This window comes from Mus musculus, chromosome 10 (genome assembly GCF_000001635.26).
Source record: "Mus musculus strain C57BL/6J chromosome 10, GRCm38.p6 C57BL/6J".
NCBI classification, from domain to species: Eukaryota; Metazoa; Chordata; class Mammalia; order Rodentia; family Muridae; genus Mus; species Mus musculus.
The window spans coordinates 70,486,479-70,504,269 of record NC_000076.6 but is presented as its reverse complement, the minus strand read 5'-3'; the positions used below and the strand labels follow the sequence as shown (position 1 = coordinate 70,504,269).

Here is a 17,791-nt window from a genome sequence, read left to right as displayed (position 1 = left end):
TTTTTCTTAGCATTAAAGCACTTTTGAAGAAGTCATCTCAATCAAACGATAAAGCCAGTCCTCCAAATCTGTGAATTTCTGCACCCATGAATTTAATCCACCACAGGTCAACAATTACTTTTAAATTCTCTGTACTTAATGTACACAAAATTTGTATTCTTTAGCAATGCAGTATAATAATTAGTTACTCAGACTGTATGTTGAGTTGGTAATAAGCTATAGAGATGTAATAAAGTACGTAGGGAGGTGTGATTAGACTGCTCATTAATACCACACCATTTTACATAAGGAGTTAGTAATGCATGGATTTTATAACTGGGGGTGAGGTGGGGGTCTTGGAGCCAATCACCAAAGGATGCTAAGAGGTAACTCTTACCTTCTTGAGGTCTTTATGGTCTGATATCAAAATATCTCTCTCATACATTCTAGATGCTGATAAGGACATAGGCCCTCCTCCCAGAGACACAAGTGTAGACACACACTGAGACTAGAGACAGCACTCACATGTTCAACTGCTCCTCTTTTAAGAAATTTTAAGTATTCAGTTATCTTTACACTGGAGAAACAAGGTATGTAACGCTGAGGCTGACGTTGAATTACTAGGACAAACAGAACTCAACAGGTAGTCCGCAATTGTACTATGTAAAGGAAGGACCAACCCTTCGCTTTGATCATTTGTAAACACTTAAAAGCATATCCCCTTTGAACAAATCATCACTAAGACTCCGTGAAGCTTTCTATTGCTATCAGGAGATCAATGAGTATTGGTTTCATGCTCATAGTTTGTCGTCTATATCTTATCACCTACACCAGTTTGGAAATTTACAATGGGGTTCTGTTGTTTGGCAGTGAACTTTCCCCCAGATTCAGGGGTTTGAGCATTTGATCTCCAACTGGTAGTGCTGTTGGCACAGACTGTGGAACCTGGAGGAGGTGGAACCTCACTGGAGGAAACAGGTCACTAGGTAGGAGCCACGAGGTCGCCTCACTTCTGGTTCTCTCTCTCCTCTGTGGTGTGCACATGACCAGTCAATTTCCTGTCCCTGCTACATGTCTTCCCCACTATGGACTGGGACGCTTCTGGTACAGTGATCCAAAATAAACCCCCTTTCCCTTAAGGTGCCTTTTCATCAGAGTATTATTAACAGGAATATTAAAGTAATGAATACATTGTTCCTGGTGGGTAGAACCCCCATCAAAATACCACACAACTTGGGACTGAACCCAGTATTACTACTTTCAGCATCTTCTCTACGGTCCTCTGTTGAACATGAAATTGGACACTACACACAAATGTGGAAATCTCCCGTCTAATTTTGTGAAGTCAAACTAATTTCAAAGCAACCAGAGAAGTGTAAACACATGGCTAGGATGCCTGACGAAGTCAACTAAGACCCAAACTAAGTAGGTTCTTGGCTAGAAACATAAGAAGGATCTAAAACGGAGCTTTCTTTAAGAGCTGTTCATGTCGTAGCGGACAGCCTCTCTGGTGTTTTGACATACTAGATAAAGGCAAATTCAGAAGCAAGCCTATCTGACACCTCACTATTAAACAAACAACATCTTCATGACATCTATGAGGGAAAAAAATAAAATGAGCAGAGAAATCTGTGACAGTGAACAATTTTTAAGCGACTGTTTTCTTCTAGAGCAGTGGTTCTCAACCTTCCTTACACTATAACCCTAATCAAGTTCCTCATGTTGTGGTGACCCCAACCATAAAATTATTTTCATTGCTACTTCATAACTGTAATTTTGCTACTATGAATTGTAATGTAAATATATGTTTTTTTCTGGTCTTTGATGACCCCCATAAAAGGATCAGTTACATTCCAAAGGGGTATCAGACTACTGCTTTAGAGGACAGTTATGTAAATGACCATAGAGTTACCAAATAAAATGGCAGCTTGCAACAAAAGGACATTTCAGACCTTCAGTCACTCCCAACCCTCATCTTATAACTTGGTGCCCACCCATGAGACCATTGAATAACTGATAAATAAGCATCTATGTCATTCATATAACATGGTTCTGTTTTCCCATTGTGGTGGTTTGAATAAGCTTGGCCCATTGAGAGTGGCACTGTTAGGTGAAGCCTTATTGGAGGAAGTGTGTCATTGTGGGGTGGGCTTTGGAGGTCTCCTCCTATGCTCAGGCTCCACCCATTATAGAAGAGAGCTTCCTCCTAGCTGCCCAAGGATGCCAGTCTCTCCTTACTGCCTTCTGATCATGATGCAGAACTCTCAGCTTTCTCCAGCACCATGTCTGCATGGATGCCACCATGCTTCCTATTATGATGAGTGTTCTAAATCTGCAAGCCAGCCCCAATTAAATGCCTGCCTTTATAAGAGTTGCCTTGGTCATCGTATCTCTTCACAACACTGGAAACCCTAAGACACCCATCTGGGCTTAGAGGGTTGGTTAAGAGGAAGTCTCGCCCCTGCATAACTCTGGAACAAGTTACTTCAACCTTTCCCTAACAGTGCCCTTAACTAAATTCTGTAAGCAAGGAGAAAATCAAAACAGTGTAGAATCACCCTGTTAAGACTGAAAAGCCAGGATGGGGGGTAGGGGTTGGGGGCTTGTGGAGGGGTAACTGGGAAGTGGGATATCATTAGAGATTAAATGAATGGAATGATTAATTAGATAGATAGATAGATAGATAGAAGACTGAAAAGCCTTTTAAAGTCAACTTAATTCAAAACCTCTCTCCAGTCTGACAGATCTGAGATTCAAATTAGTTTCTATTCTGTGATATGCAGTCTAGGATTTGGAATAACAGCTGTGACATCTGGCACCTAGTTGATCAGCAGGGTTGATTCAGCAACTACCTGGTTGTTTCCTTCTCTTCCCTGCCACTCTGTGTATTTCTTCTGAGGCTTTATGCTCAATCAAGGAAGGTAACCTTCTCCTGTGGAGAAGGGCCATTCTTCTCTCAATGGGACATGAGTAGCCATGCTCTCCTGCCAGAAGCACCTAACAATCTCTGAAGCCCTAACACAGCATGATTGCTTGGTGGGAAGGACATCCATTAGGTTTCTTCACCAATCTGTTAGTTTCTTCATGGGGAATTTAAATCAGAAATAACACTTATGAGCTACAGAGGGTAAATACCATTTTCCCTCATTCTAGCTTTAAAGTGCTTTTTGGATCTAGTGATCTATTAATAATACGGACAAGGCAAAACAGCCTGGACTAGAGATGAAAATGAATGAGAAACAGATTGATTTCTAGTCTAGGTGTCTTACAGAGGGGGAGCCAGATAGCTCCGGTGAATGACAGGCATAGGCACACAGTTAGGTTTGGAGCCAGATAGCTCAGGTGAATGGCAGGCATACAGTGTTTGAGAGCAGATTCACATCCCCAGAAGCATGTACAGAGGGTAGAATGGAGACCATAATCCTATCAAGAGACCCAAAGTCAAGAACTAGATACTCGAGACTGATGGAGAAATGTGATATTGGTCATACACTTCCTAGGAATACTTTTCTGCATGCACATTCTACGTTCATTAAGATAATAGTTCATATATATATATATATATATATATACATATATTCCCCCATAGGACTATCACTTGGAAATATATTAGTGGGTTTTTCTTTGTTTTTTGTTTTGTTTTGTTTTGTTTTGTAAGTTTTGTTTAGTGTTGTTAAGTTTAACGCACGTTTTAGATTTACACTCCCTGGGATGTTTCCAGCAGTGAGTGCAACCGGGCTCCTAGCACTGTGGCCTCACTTCCACTGCCTTCCCCTCCTTTCTAGCTTCTCTGCATTCTCTTTCCATGTCCCAGGTTCTCATCACAGCTGGAATGCCTGCAAGGACGTGGGCCTGCACATTCAGCCTGCCCCATGGACTGGGACTAAGCCACTCTGAGCACACGTTTTCTGTGTTCCCACACTGGGTCCAAAGAAGCCACTTTGGCCTGGAGGTGGCCCAGGTCTCCACTCAGAAGCACAAGTCTCCTACATAGAGTCCATGCCATCTGAAGACACGACACAGTGAAGGAGAGAAGAACGGGAGAGCAAAGAGAGCTCTTTCACAACTGTTCAAGCCATCTCAATCTCAAAACTCAGAGCTTCTCCCTAGGCTTAAAAAGCCATAGAGTGATTTGGGGGTGGGGGGCATGCCCCCTCTTCTAGGCCACGCCCATTCCCAGTAGCGAAGGTCAAAACAATCTGCAGCAGATTCACAAAATGCAGATTCGCATATAGCTCTCTGCTTACTGGCAGAAAGGGAGACAGACACGTGTGCTGATTCAAGCTCACCGCTCTTGTCCACCATGAGTAACGTGCTACCTGAAAGCTGTGTCTGAACACACACAAATTTAACAGCCTTTGGCATTCTCATGTGTGTTATATTTTAACTTGGCTTAACCAGACACCTGGTTAAATTTCTCTACCAAATTCTACCACCACCACCACCACCACCATCATCAGGTAAGGAGAGATAAATCCCTTACATATTTAAATGCCTTTTACGGGGCCTAGGAACTAAGGGGCAGAAGAGGACCAGATCTTCAAAATGCTGAATTTGTAATCTTCCTGGAGCTGCTCCTTTCCTCTCCTGGGCATCTGGGTATCAAGTCTATTTATTTTCTTTGCTCTGATCCTAATCAGAGATACTGCGTACCACCCACTGCTCCAGCTTAATGACGGCGAGAGAAGCCAGCTGAGTTCTCCAGCCAAGGCATTCACGACGGCAGGTGATCTGATTATATTGTACTGATTTCCGACGTTACAATCCAATTACAGATTTCAAAGAAACTCCGGAACAAGCTAACTAATGTGCTGTCTCTCCTGTGTAGCGGGATGCGATTTGGATCGGAAACTAAGGCCCCCATACCTCAAAGCATATGAGGAAAACTGGGATGTAGACATCGACTTGTATTATGCTCAGCGAAGAAACAGTCAGCCCAATTATGTTTGAGGCTGCAAACACTAGTCAGTGGGAAACAGGGAAAGGGAAATCCAGATAAAATTCAATTAAGGCAAAGTCCTACCAATGTTAATTATCCCAGACCTGGTTATATAATCCCAAAGTGAAGCTGGAAAGTATACAAAGGAATGACAAGACTTGGGTAAGGGCCAAGGTGTGGTGCGCATTCCCAAAAATGCCATTTAAGAGATTTGCTCCAACACAAAGAAAAACATTAGAGAAGTAACATTTTATTACCAAAATTTAAAAGTTCACTTAGAAGGGAAAGGATTGAAGGTTTTAATTGGGGGAAAAAATTGGTTTTTGCTGTAGCTGTGAAAAGAATAGGCAGTTCTGATACTGGCTAGCTCACGTTCGTAGAACCCGTAATTTTTCCACCTACCTCATGTAAGTCCTGCTGAGTTCCAAAAGCATCCTTTGGCCAAATGGTAGCCCTCTGGTCTATTCTACAAAATATAAAGGAAAATTATGTCCATTTGAAAGAACCATTTTGACAACACACATTTGAAGCTGGCGGCCATAGATCTTGGTCATGTTCCTGTTGAAAATCCCAAGTGGTTCCCTACCATCAAAGGGCAACGTTCAGCCTCCTTCAGTGGTCTGGGATACACAGAGGATGTGAGCACAGGAAACCTCTCTGACCTGCTCTCCTCTGTTTCTCTAGCCCTCCTCCCAGTCATCCTGGTCACCCCTGTTTCCTAAGCACACAGTCCCTATTCTACTTCAAACCCCGCCCCTCCAGCCATTCTGGGTCTGGGATGCTTTACCCAGATCTTCACATGGCTGGCTCTTGCCAATCAATCATCAGCTCGGCTCACTATCCCCTCCCCAGGGAGGCCTTCTCAGCCTCCCCATCCATGCATATGCAGGGGTTAACAATAGAGATCACTGTAATAAATGGTAGGGACAGACCTACACCCATGGTGGCCCTGTGATCTCCACAATGTACACCTGGACCCATACACACACACACACACACACACACACACACACACAAACACACACCATATGTATGCACACTCACAAAGGTTTTGTCCTGTCACTGAATTTACACAACAAATTCTATAGCCGATGCTGGGTTAGATACTGAAGCTGGGTTTTGCCACTCAATATCTCCAAATAGAAGAAAAAGGAGCAGAAAGAAAGGCAAGGTGTATGATGTTGAGTCCCTTGTTTGCTTAAAAACAAAATAAAACAAGAAACCCTACTTCTGGTAGATGCTCAGGTCCAAATCCAGACTTGTCAAATTCTATGCCCGGTGGCATATGTTAGACACCACCTGAGTTTGTCTGCCAGAGCTCCTATTTTAGTTTGTAATAAACAAATTATAGCTCTTATTAAAAGGCCAGCTGTCTTGCTGAATACAGTTTAGGATGCTTAGTCCATGAGTTAACTTGTTTTAAGAAGACTCTTTTGCAGATAGAGTCATTTACAGCTGGAACACTGAGTCAACTTAGATACTAAAGACAACGCTCTCTGAACGGCTCCGGAGGTTAATGAGTTCAGCATGCCATAACCCATTCAGAAAGGTACACTGAGCAACACCATCGGCCTGGTTCCTTCAAAATAATAAGCGAAATTTTCCCTGTAGCCGAAAGTTGGGTCAGTGTGCTTCTGAGAGTATATAAAAGAGTGGCGGAACAGGACGACCATGCAGGAGCACACTGAGGATGCCCTCCACGCCTGCACAGGCTAGCATCTTCCTCCTGCAGTCATCAGAAGGCTCGGGCTCCCAGTCACCAGGTCAAGTATGCACAGCCACAATGAGCAGAGAATGAGGAAGACTTTGAGGTTCAGCTGCACCACCTCTCTTGGTCTCCTGAGCCACCAACATGGCAAGGTAGCAAAAGGACTCCTGGGGACAGAGATTAAGCCATCCCTTCTTTCCAAATCATTGAATTGGTCCTAAGTTCTTTGTTATCTATGGTGGTCCTCAAACTATGCTTTCACGGTTGTTGTAAACCAAAGAAACTAGGAGTGTGGTGTTTTTAAAGATTTATTTTAAATTATGGGCCCATGTGTCTGTATATGAGAATATGCATGTGAGCCCAGGGTGCATTGAGGCCAGAAGGCAATGTTGCAACCTCTGCAGCTGAAGCCACAGGCAGCTGTGAGCCATCTGTCATGGATGTTGGCTTCTCTGGCAGCTCACCAAAACTTGGTTATTATTAAAATATGCCATTAGTCATCAGAATTATGTAATGATTCCAGTGTGCTGTTTTATGTGACACTAGACCCCCTGTATTGTTTTTATACAGCTGTCAGTAACAGTAAGCATCATTTATGAACAGCCCTTCATGTCCCATGAGGCAGCTATTACTATCTTCTTTAGAACTGGCCCAGAAGACAAAAGACAGACAAGCCATGGGAGTTGGTCATTGGCAGAGTCCTTGCTCGGCAGTGAAAGGCCCTGGGTTTGGATCCCGGACCTGATGAAGGAAGAAAGGGAAGGAGAAAGGGAAAAAAGAAAAGGGAAGGGAAGGGGAGGGAGGGAATAGGTTAGGCTAGGAGAAGGGAGGGGAGAGGAGGGGGAGAGGAGGGGAGGGGGAGAGGAGGGGAGGGGAGGGGAAGGAAGGAAGAGGAAAGGAGAGGAAGAGGAAAGATAGTCATGAAGAAAATGAAGAAGCAGCATACGAAGACAAGAAGCTAACCAGAACCTGTTTTGTAGTTACCAGAGAGAAAGCAGTTTTAAGGAAGAAAATAATGGAATCCAAGACTTCACCAGCCCTCCAGCATCCAGCTGGTCATGCCAGGTGGTTTAATCAAATTACTTCAATTAATCCTCAAGAGTACCACATGAGATTAACATTATTATACCCATTGACCCAATAGAAGGAAGGGCAGCTAAATAATTCATTGTTTATTCAACACATATTTAGTAAGTATCAATTATGTACCTTAATCTAGATCAGGTATTGGGACAAGACAGTGCATAAAAAGTCCACTGTCATAGATTCATTTTAGGATTTATCTCTAATTTTACATGTATGGATGTTCTGCCTGTATATGTGTCTGTATACCAAATGTGTGCCTGGTCCCCACAGAAGCTAGAAGAGGGCATCAGATCCTCGGGGAATGGAGTTACAAATGCTTGTGGCCATCATGTGGGTGCTGGGAATCAAACTAAGTCCTCCGGAGAGCAGCCAGTGCTGTCTATTGCCAAACCATCTCTCCAGCCCTAGGCTCTGTATTTTCATGAAAGGAACAAAGACATAAAAAAACAGTAAGTCAACAATAACTGATGACCCACCGGATGGCAGGATTGTGGAGAAACAGAAAGCAAGGCACATGAGACCAGACTAGAAGGAAAACTGTTCAAACCCTCACAGTCAGAAAGTGCCAATCACCCAGAGACAAGGAGCATGACAGCCTGACATAAGAATGTTAAAGCTCAGGGCTGGAGAGATGGCTCAGCAGTTAAGAGCACTGAGTGCTCTTCCAGGGGACCTGAGTTCAATTCCCTGCAACCACATGGTGGCTCACAACCATCTGTAATGAAATCCCATGCCCTCTTCTGGTGTGTCTGAAGAGAGCAACAGTATACTCATGTAAAATAAAGAGTGTTAAAGGTCATATAAGGAGGCAAAAATAAACAGAAGTCTTACTGGAAAAGCTCAGTCGTGACTGAGGAGACAAGTATGCAGCTGAGTTCAATTCCTTCTCCCCCACACCCTTAAGACATTGCTTCAACCATGGTCAATCCTGCCAAGAAATTGTCTTATACATAATATTCGCACCAGACTGAAATTCTCCCTTCAGTTCTACTGCCTTCCCTCCACCCACAGCAGCAGGCAAACAGCTACATGTCTCCATCAAACCCACATCTCTGGAAGGCAGAGATGAGCAATTCAGAACACTGCCAATCCATCACAACTTTGGTTCCTAGCCAAGGCCTAGGTAAGCAAGAAGGCATGCAGCGTGTACTCTCCAGAGCCCAACAGTGGCCCTCAATACTGATGCCTTGTTCATCACAGATACCATCATTCTGGTTGCAACAATGGCTGGCACAATCACCACCACCACTGCCAGCATCTGCCACCAACACCACCATTAGCATCTTCACCTCCATCAGCAGTATTACCACCATCACCACTAACAGCATCACAAGCCATACCTCCACCAGCAGCACCAGCAGCAGCACCAGTACCATTACCACAAGAATACCTCTGACATCACCTCCAACATCATCATGGACAACACCTCAACATCACCACAAGCAATACCTCTAATGTTACACAAGCAATACCTCCAACATCTATGAGCAATACCCCTAATATCACACAAGCAATGCCTCCAACATCACACAAGCAATACATCCACCAACACCACCTGGTAACATCACCACCACCACAAGCAACACTTCCGACGTTACCCTGAGCAATGCCACCACTCTTATATGACTAAAGTGTCACCACTGTCATACCTCCACCATCAGTGCCAAAATCAACACAATACAGTAAGTAAAAATACGGATGCTTAAAATGAACTTCAATAGAGAAATACCAACGGTAATTGTGTACTGATGTTAAAATGGCTTCTCCTCTGGATCTATGCCTCTGAGCTTGTGAACAGCCCATTGAAAGGCAGCTTTAAAAATTGGCATGCCCTTTTTGCTGGATTCCTGAAGTGTTTGCAGAGTCGGGCTGCAGGGCCATCCTGCAGTGGGCCTCTCTGGGGAGGTGTTCAGGAATTCAAAACAACAAAACCAACTAAGCATTCAAATATTTTTCTTGGCCCCAGAACAACTTCAGACCACAGGATGTGATAATTTGTGAAAGAAACACTGTATTTTAGCTCAAGGTTTGATTTTTTTACATCAGCATTTTAACTATAATTTAATTAGTTGATGGAACAGTCCTGCTTCAGTGAAAAGCTTCCAGCTAGCCAGTGGCTGAGAGAAGCTATCCCAGCGTCCCCTAAACTGTTCATCTCTCCCTTGCCAATATGTTACCAGGATTTCAACTTCTTACCTCAAATGACTTGTTTATCTGTCCCCTCCTCTCCACACCCTTCTCTACCATCTTGAGCAAAGCTGCTATTATCTCTTTGCTGAAATAACAAAGGTTTCCTTCTGGTCTCTCTATTCCTCCTTTCCCAGAGCATTTCCCACAAAAGATCTGGCCACTCACTACCCTCTGCCCACTGCACTCAACGCATACCATTCTGAGAAAATCTACTAAGGATTCACCAGCAGCTCTCGAATGAGTTAGACAACCTGGGCAGGAGGAGTGAAGCACAACCCATGTAACCATGAGTTCCCAGAGAGACACTCACTCTACAATTCTGAAAATGTCTTATGATGTCTGAAGGATTTAGTGTTGGCCCACCTCTTCATTGTCTTCTCAGGCCACGCCCATCTGTGCTGTAGTTAAAAGGGCATCCTTCTAGTTCCTCCCAAGCACTACACTCCTTCCAAGCTCATGCCTTCAGGCATGATGCCTGCTTAGGGTTTTTCTGCTGTGAGCAGACACCATGACCAAGGCAAGTCTTTTAAAGGGCAACATTTAATTGGGGCTGGTTTACAGGCTCAGAAGTTCAGTCCAGTATCTTCAAGGCATATAAAGAGGAGCTAAGAGTTCTAAATCTTGTTCCAAAAGCCATTGGAAGACTGGCTGCCTGGCAGCTAGGAGGAGGAGCCCACATCCACAGTGACACACTTCCTCCAACAAGACCATACCTACTCCAACAAGGCCACACCTCCTAAGAGTACCACTCACTGCGCCAAGCATATTCAAACCACCAAAATGTCCTTGTGCCTACCTAATTCTTCCTTCCCAATCCATTTCTGAATTAATTCATTTATCCTTTAGAAACCATGTACCTCCCAAATATGTCTTCTTTTTAAGGGGACCTGTTGCATAGGGAACTACTCAATCCACAATTCCATATATTTATAATTATTTAAAAGTCACTTTTGATGGCAAGCTCTGTGGGACAGGAACCATGAATTTTGCTTAACATTTATCTCTGCAGCCAATCCCAGCACAGGATATAGGATTTTAATTTTATATCAACATTTTAATTATAATTCACTTAGTTAATGGAACAGTCTTGCTTCAATTAAAAGCATGCATTTAGCCAATGGCTGACAGATCTAACCCAGAGTCCTCTAAGCTGTTTATTTCTCCCTAGCCCAACAGCCAGTATGATGTGTGTGTGTATGAGTGTGTGTTTGTATATTTGTATATGAGTATATACATTTATATGTATGTATATATTTGATAATAAAGTATTTATCTCAGACTCCTGAATAGTTGCCAATTCTGATCAATTATTAAGTGTGTAAGACCCGTGCTCCCTTCTCTCCCTGAGGCATGCCAGCAAAGCCTGCAGGCTGCAATGACTCTCACTCCCATAAGTATGTTTCTTCCTTGAGAAGGCTGACTAGCCAGTTGGTGCCTAAGACTAGTTAGACAGCTAACCTGTAATTCAGAGAACCTTGTCAGAAAGAGTAGAAGATAAGCACCTAACTGTATTCAGAGTGCTTCACAGAAAACTGGGCCTTAGGCCTAAATAAAGCTGACCACAAATGTCATCACAAGATTTACAATATTCCTCAATATTAGGACGCAGCACTCGATATTCGGATGCAGGAATGTATAGCCGGATGGCTACTGGCTGGTGGGATTGCTGTCATTTCCTGAAACTCTTTCTGAAAACAAAAGGTATATCCCAAGAGGGTAACCCTGAACAAAACATTCTTCACATCACACAATAGCTCTACACGTAGACACAGACGAGATGCCAGTAAACTCCAGTAGTATTGTATTAGAAACAACCACCACCCTTGGCACTGGCATTATAAAGGGCTTCTCTCTGTGTTGTCTAGTACACACCAAAGACAATCTCTTACTGGTTCTTTGTTTTAAACACACCTATTTTTAATTATATATACTCTGTTTCAGGGTATGTGGGCATGAATGCAGGTGCCCACAGAAGCCAAAAGGCATCACATCCCTAGAGCTGTTGTGAGCTGCCCAACGTAGGAACCAGAACCTCAACTTGGGTCTTCTCCAAGAGCAGCTAACACTCTTAACTGCTGAGCCATTTCTCTAGGCCCTCTTCTTGGTTCTTTATAAACTTCTGAGCCAAATAAAGAAGATCAAAGAGCACAGGTTTTAACTTTAAAGTCACTGAGTTAGAAATTATCACAGACTGAAACTCACACATCGAAAAATTAGAAGTCAAGAGATGCTCATCAACTGACTAGTAATTCATACATCCACTTGTCCAGGTCAACAAATTCCTCTTGAGAGGACAAAGATGTCATTAGGTAAGCCCAGGATTGCTTATCCCCAATAGCACACTCCCAGTAACTAAGGACTCAGGCCCCACCTCCTACCTTATACTCGTGGAGATTAGGGTCTATATCTACTAGCAGGCTATGGTAGCATACAATTTTAGTTCCAGTAACTTAGGAGGTAGAAGAAGGTGGATCCCTATGAGTTCAAGGCCAGCCTAGTCTACAGAGCGAGTTCTAGGACAGTTAAGGCTACATAGAAAAACCCTGTCCCCAATAACAACAAACAAACAAACAAATACCAATAATCAAACAGAGATAGACATGACTTAATTCAGACCTACTAAATCAAAATATTAAGAGATATAGAGTAATAACCAACAATTTGGGGGGATTCCTTATTGGAAAATATTATTCTAAAAGCCCACAGGCAATAGTTTAGCAGACGACCAATGCAGAATCAATCTCTCCCAGGAAACACATTACTGTAGAAGGAAATATTTTTCCTAAAGTCATTTGGCAAAACTTCAAACTCAAGACATCTCAGCTTCCTAGGGCTAAGTATACCCTTCATGTTGGTGTGATACTACAGAGAACACAGCCAAGACCATATCACTACCCAGATGCTAGGAGAACAGTGATCCTAGACTTATGGGCCAGCCTCTGGACTAGCAGAAGGAAAGAGGGTAAACAGACATGGATGTGGCAGAAAGCAACCTCTGAATGTGGGGTGCACTCAGCCTTTCTTGTCCTGTTCATATGGGCCTACTTACTTCATGATAAACGGTACTTGGCTTAGGGTCAGTCTGAGAGGGAAGGGCGAAGTGATTGGAGAATCAGAGGCATAGTCCCAGTCTCCCTCAAATCTGACAAGGCACACCAGACTCTTGTTTGAAGTCATCACAAAACTAATGCTTAATTCCCTTCTTTCTTCAGGCTCCTGGTTCTCCTAAAACCAAGCCACCAAAGACTGACCGCAGCTACCCACTGCGTTCCATCCCAAGCACCCATATTTTCTGAAGCCTATCTCCTTTTCTATGTCATGTGGTCTCAGGGGGATCCACCCATTTCTTCTCTCTGGAAGTTAATATTTAAGCAGCATTTATGTTTGAATAGCTGGTCTCTAATTGCCACACTGTTTGGAAAGGATTAGGAGGGGTGGCTTTGCTGGAGGACTTGTATCACTAGGGACAGTCTTTGAAGTTTCAGAAGATCTAGTCTCAGTGTTCTCTCTGCCTCCTTGCAGTTCAAGGTGCGAACATTCAGCAACTGCTCCAGCTGCCTACTACCTGCTGCCTCCACTCTCCCATCATGGACTCAAAACTTCTGAAACCATAAGCCCATAATAAACTATTTCTTCTATAAGTTGCATTGGTCATGATATCTTAGCACAGCAATAGAAAAGTCACTGGTTCTTTTATGGTAATGCAAGCACCAATGAAAAGTCCTTAGCACTGATCTCCAAATGTGACACCCCAAGGGTCAACCCCCTATCCCTGACATGCCAGAACTCCATGAACCAAGCATGATCCTTTTCTAGCTCCAGAGCCAGACCATTTGTCCCTAGTTCAATTCAGGAAGCCAGTCTCATAATCTACCATCAGATCCTGTTTCAAGATTCATTTCTGTTAGTGTGATAAAAATACTCTGCCCAGAAGCAACCTATGGTAGAAAAAGAAGAGAGTTTATTGCGCTTACAATTCCTAAATGCATCCACACTGCCAGCTTGCTTATGCTTGGCTAGCTTTCTGTGTGCTTGTAACGGTGCAGTGCCCAGCCCATGAAATGGGCCCGTTCATGAACAGGGTGGGTCTTTCTGCCAAGGAAGACAATTCCCACCAACATACTCATGTGCCACCCTAATCTAGGGAAGCTGTCTTTGCAGGGTGTCATAATTATTCCTGGTGGTCAACTTGACTACATCTGGAATGAAGTACAATCCAGAATTGGAGGGCTCACCTGTGATCCAGATCTTGAAGCTGGAAGATACAAGCTTCTGACCTAGATCTTGGCATGGAGATCTTGAGGCACAGTGGCCATGAAAAGCTTAGGCCCAGGCAAGGTAGTACATGCTTTTAATCCCAGGAGACTGAGGCAAGGAGATCTCTGAGTTCAAGGACAACCTGAGACAAGCAAGTCCCAGATCCAGGCATGGTGGCACAAAACTTTAATCTGGGCCACACCTTTTGCTGGAGACCTACATAAGGACATTGGAAGAAGGAAGGCTTACTCTTCTTTGCCTGCTTGCACTTACTTGCCAGCACATCTGTTGGAACCTACTTCTGCAGAAGACCAGCTGAAACAACTAGCCTCATGGGACTGAGAAACTATTAGATTCTTGGACTTCCCATCCACAGCTGACCATTGTTGGGTTAGTTGGACTACAGACTGTAACTCATCACCATAAATTCCCTCAATATAGAGAGGCATTCCATAGTTTCTGTGACTCTAGAGAACTCTGACTAATACAACTGGTGATTCCAGGTTTTGTCAACTTGACAGTAAAACTAGCCAGCTACAGACCACCTGTCCTTCTTCAAACCACCTGAGTTTTCAAAGCACATCAACTCATCATCTTCTCACAGACGCTAATGTTGCCAAAAAAACCAACCATTTGGACATTGACACCCTGGAGATCATTGGCTATACACTAACAAGATCAGCAAGACAGGCAGAAACTACACATGGAAGGACCACGTTCCTTGACGTTGATTCTCCAACAGCCACCATGGCCGCCAAGGGCTACCTTTGCCATGTATACTCTATGCAAATGTCTTTGAAACATCATAACCTCATCATAACTTGAGCAAAGAAGGATCCAAATCACCAGAGCCTCAACTAGCAAATCAACGCAGAGTTCGGTTATCCAACCAAGGAGAAGTTAAAGTCTAGCTTAAAGATGTACAGGGCAGATGCCCCCCAACCCAGACCCTATGATAATAATACAATGTTGCTAAGGAAATCTTGGGACCATGGAGGGTGATCTAGACTTCAAGGTTTTGCCTACCTAGGAAACAGTAAGCATCATAGTGAACATTTCCTGAATACAGAGAGAACCACTCACTCCAAAGAATTAAAGTAAGCTCTTTGAAAGCCAAAGTTATATTTTAAGTTTTAATTACTGTCCTGAAGAGATCCATGGACCCTAAAAGCCCCTTGCCCAAGGATAAAAACTTCTTGAAATGCTGCCAGCTATTATTTGTGGGCGATAACAAGCTAACTCCCTAAGGCTTCACTCCCCTAAACAAGTTTGTTAGATTGATCCACACCAGATGTGTTTGACCACATTTGGGCGGGAGGTATGTGAACAGGGAGTACCTCAGGATGTATGCTTGCCCCTGATTGGACAAGATGGTAAATACTACGAATCATTGGTTTTGCCTTTTTAAGCCCATGCAAAACATGACTCGGAGCCATTCTCTAGAAACCCAGAGATGGACTTGACCAGAGAGCCCATCAGTCTGTCCAGTATTTAACTAAAGCTTGCTTCAAATTTGCCTTGAAATTGCAGTAGTGGTCTCATTCTCAGCTGGTGAGATTAACAGCTTGGATGCTGTTTGAAGCAACAATCCAAAGAACTCTTGAGGTCAACCAGGTGGCTGGATCCACAGAACATCCTTCTAAATGTGGAAATTTATGTTCAAAAAAAGAGGGGAAAACTGCATGGAAAGCTGGGGTGGTGAAGAACAAGACTCTGAGGTCGGGGTGGAATTAAATGAAGGGGAGAAGAGAAGTGTTAGTGAGAAGAGGGACTGTGGGAAGAAGGTAGATCAAGTCTTGTGGAGTGGGAAGGAGGGCAAGGACATGATCACCAGTGGACCACCAGTATCAGTGAGTAAAGCACCTGCTGGAAGCCAGCGTCTGTGCATAGCCCTAGGCAAGACCCCTCATTTAACCCTTAACAACAGTAACCCTGGGCCATAGACCTCTTCATTCCCTTGTTAAGAAATACACCCAAGAAAGAAGCAGAGCTAGAATTAACACTCAGGGCTCTTCCACTGCCAAAGTCCCTCCTTTCATAGCTCAAGGCCTTTCCCAGGGGGCTCTTTGCCATGGGTCCAGGTTTATTCAATGTGTGAGCAAGCTTGTTGTCTAATGTCAGGGCGCAGTCTAAGAAGCCTCTGACATTTAGGTTACTCCTGATTCTTCTTCTCAGCCTTTCTCCCCCAGACCCCACCCACGTGAAAGGACCTTGGAATTTCCTTTGTTCCTGGCACCCGCAGGGGACTGGGTGCTTGTTCATAACTTTCTCTGCGCTATTGGGCTTCTCCAGAAATGCAATTTTGCTCAGCAAGAGGGAAAAAAAAAACCTTTACCCACAAAAATAAATCACTTAGAGCAACAGGTGACTGGGCCACAGATTGATTTTAAACATCATCTGACCTCATTATAAAAGCCATGTTTAATATTTTATTCCCAGCTAAACTAAATCATAATGACCACCATGACCATGAAAACTTCCATTCTAAGCAGGGCAGTGGTGGCACACACCTTCAATCCCAGCACTCAGACAGAGGCAGCTGAATCTCAGTGACTCTGAGCCCAATCTGGTCTGCAGAGGTAGTTCCAGGACAGCCAGGGCTACACAGAGAAACCCTGTTTTGAAAAACTAAAATAAATAAATTCACTCATTCATCCATTCATTCATTCATTCTATTCTAGAGGCTGAAGAGATAGCTCACTGGTTAGAAGCATGTATTGCTTTTGCAGATGACCTGAGTTGTTTGGGTCCTACAACCCATGTCAAGCTCCTGTAACTTCAGTTCTAGGGGATCTAGAACCTTCTTCTGTCCTCTGCAAGTACCCACACACGTGACATAAACATCCCCCCCTCTCTTCTCTCTCTCTCTCTCTCACACACACACACATTTTAAAACAAGTCTTTAAGAGTAAATGTGGTTCAGAGTCTACTATAAAATGTGCAACTACAAAATTAAGTAGAACAAATAACTCAGCAATGTGTGTAAAACACACACACACACACACACACACACACACACACACTTAGTCCTTCAAAACTCTAATCCCACACAGGTTATGAACAGAAGAAAAAAATACAGAGAGGAGACGAAAGGGATCTTTGTGTGTTGTGTGTGTAGTGCATACATAGTATGTAGTGTACATCTTGAAAAGAGACAGCGTTGTTGACAAGAGAAGTCATTGCATCACTGAGAAGATGAGAAGTAACTTTCCCGGTCTCCAAGTGGCCTTGACCACAGCCCTTGAACCCACTGTCCGAGTCCTCAGCTGACGTTCAGCTCATATACACCTCTGTCTCTTTTGTTCCTGACTCTACCCCACGTTAAACCACCAAGGTTTCTAAAACATTCAGTCATCAAGGACAGCATGTTCTTTCTCCAGGAAATGCATCTAACAATGATCCCTAAGCTTATCAAACATGTTCCTTCTGGGAATTGGATGTTCAAATGCTTAGTTCTAGAAATTAAGACTGTTCCTTTTAGACAGAAGCAAACTCATCTTGTGATAATTATCAGCCTACTTGGTGCTCTCTGACCTTGAACAAACTCGTGGATACATTTAAGTATTCTGTGCTCCGAAAGTATTCTTGGTGGTCCTGTCTACTCTGAGACTGGTCTGAACTGGAATCAAGTA

General features: G+C 43.5%; 1 protein-coding gene across 6 annotated transcripts in view; it reads right to left on the bottom strand.

Annotated features, from left to right (window-relative positions):
* Fam13c (family with sequence similarity 13, member C) overlaps positions 1-17,791 on the bottom strand; it is a 118,765-nt gene that overhangs the window by 54,467 nt on the left and 46,507 nt on the right. For 5 of the 6 annotated variants that reach the window (XM_017314101.2, NM_001143777.1, NM_001359551.1 and 2 more), the window contains one exon: positions 5,321-5,384. The exons of the other annotated variant lie outside the window; for it this stretch is intronic. In XM_017314101.2, the coding sequence (XP_017169590.1) occupies positions 5,321-5,384 (64 nt within the window). The remainder of the gene's footprint in view (positions 1-5,320; positions 5,385-17,791) is intronic. 6 annotated transcript variants of the gene reach the window in all.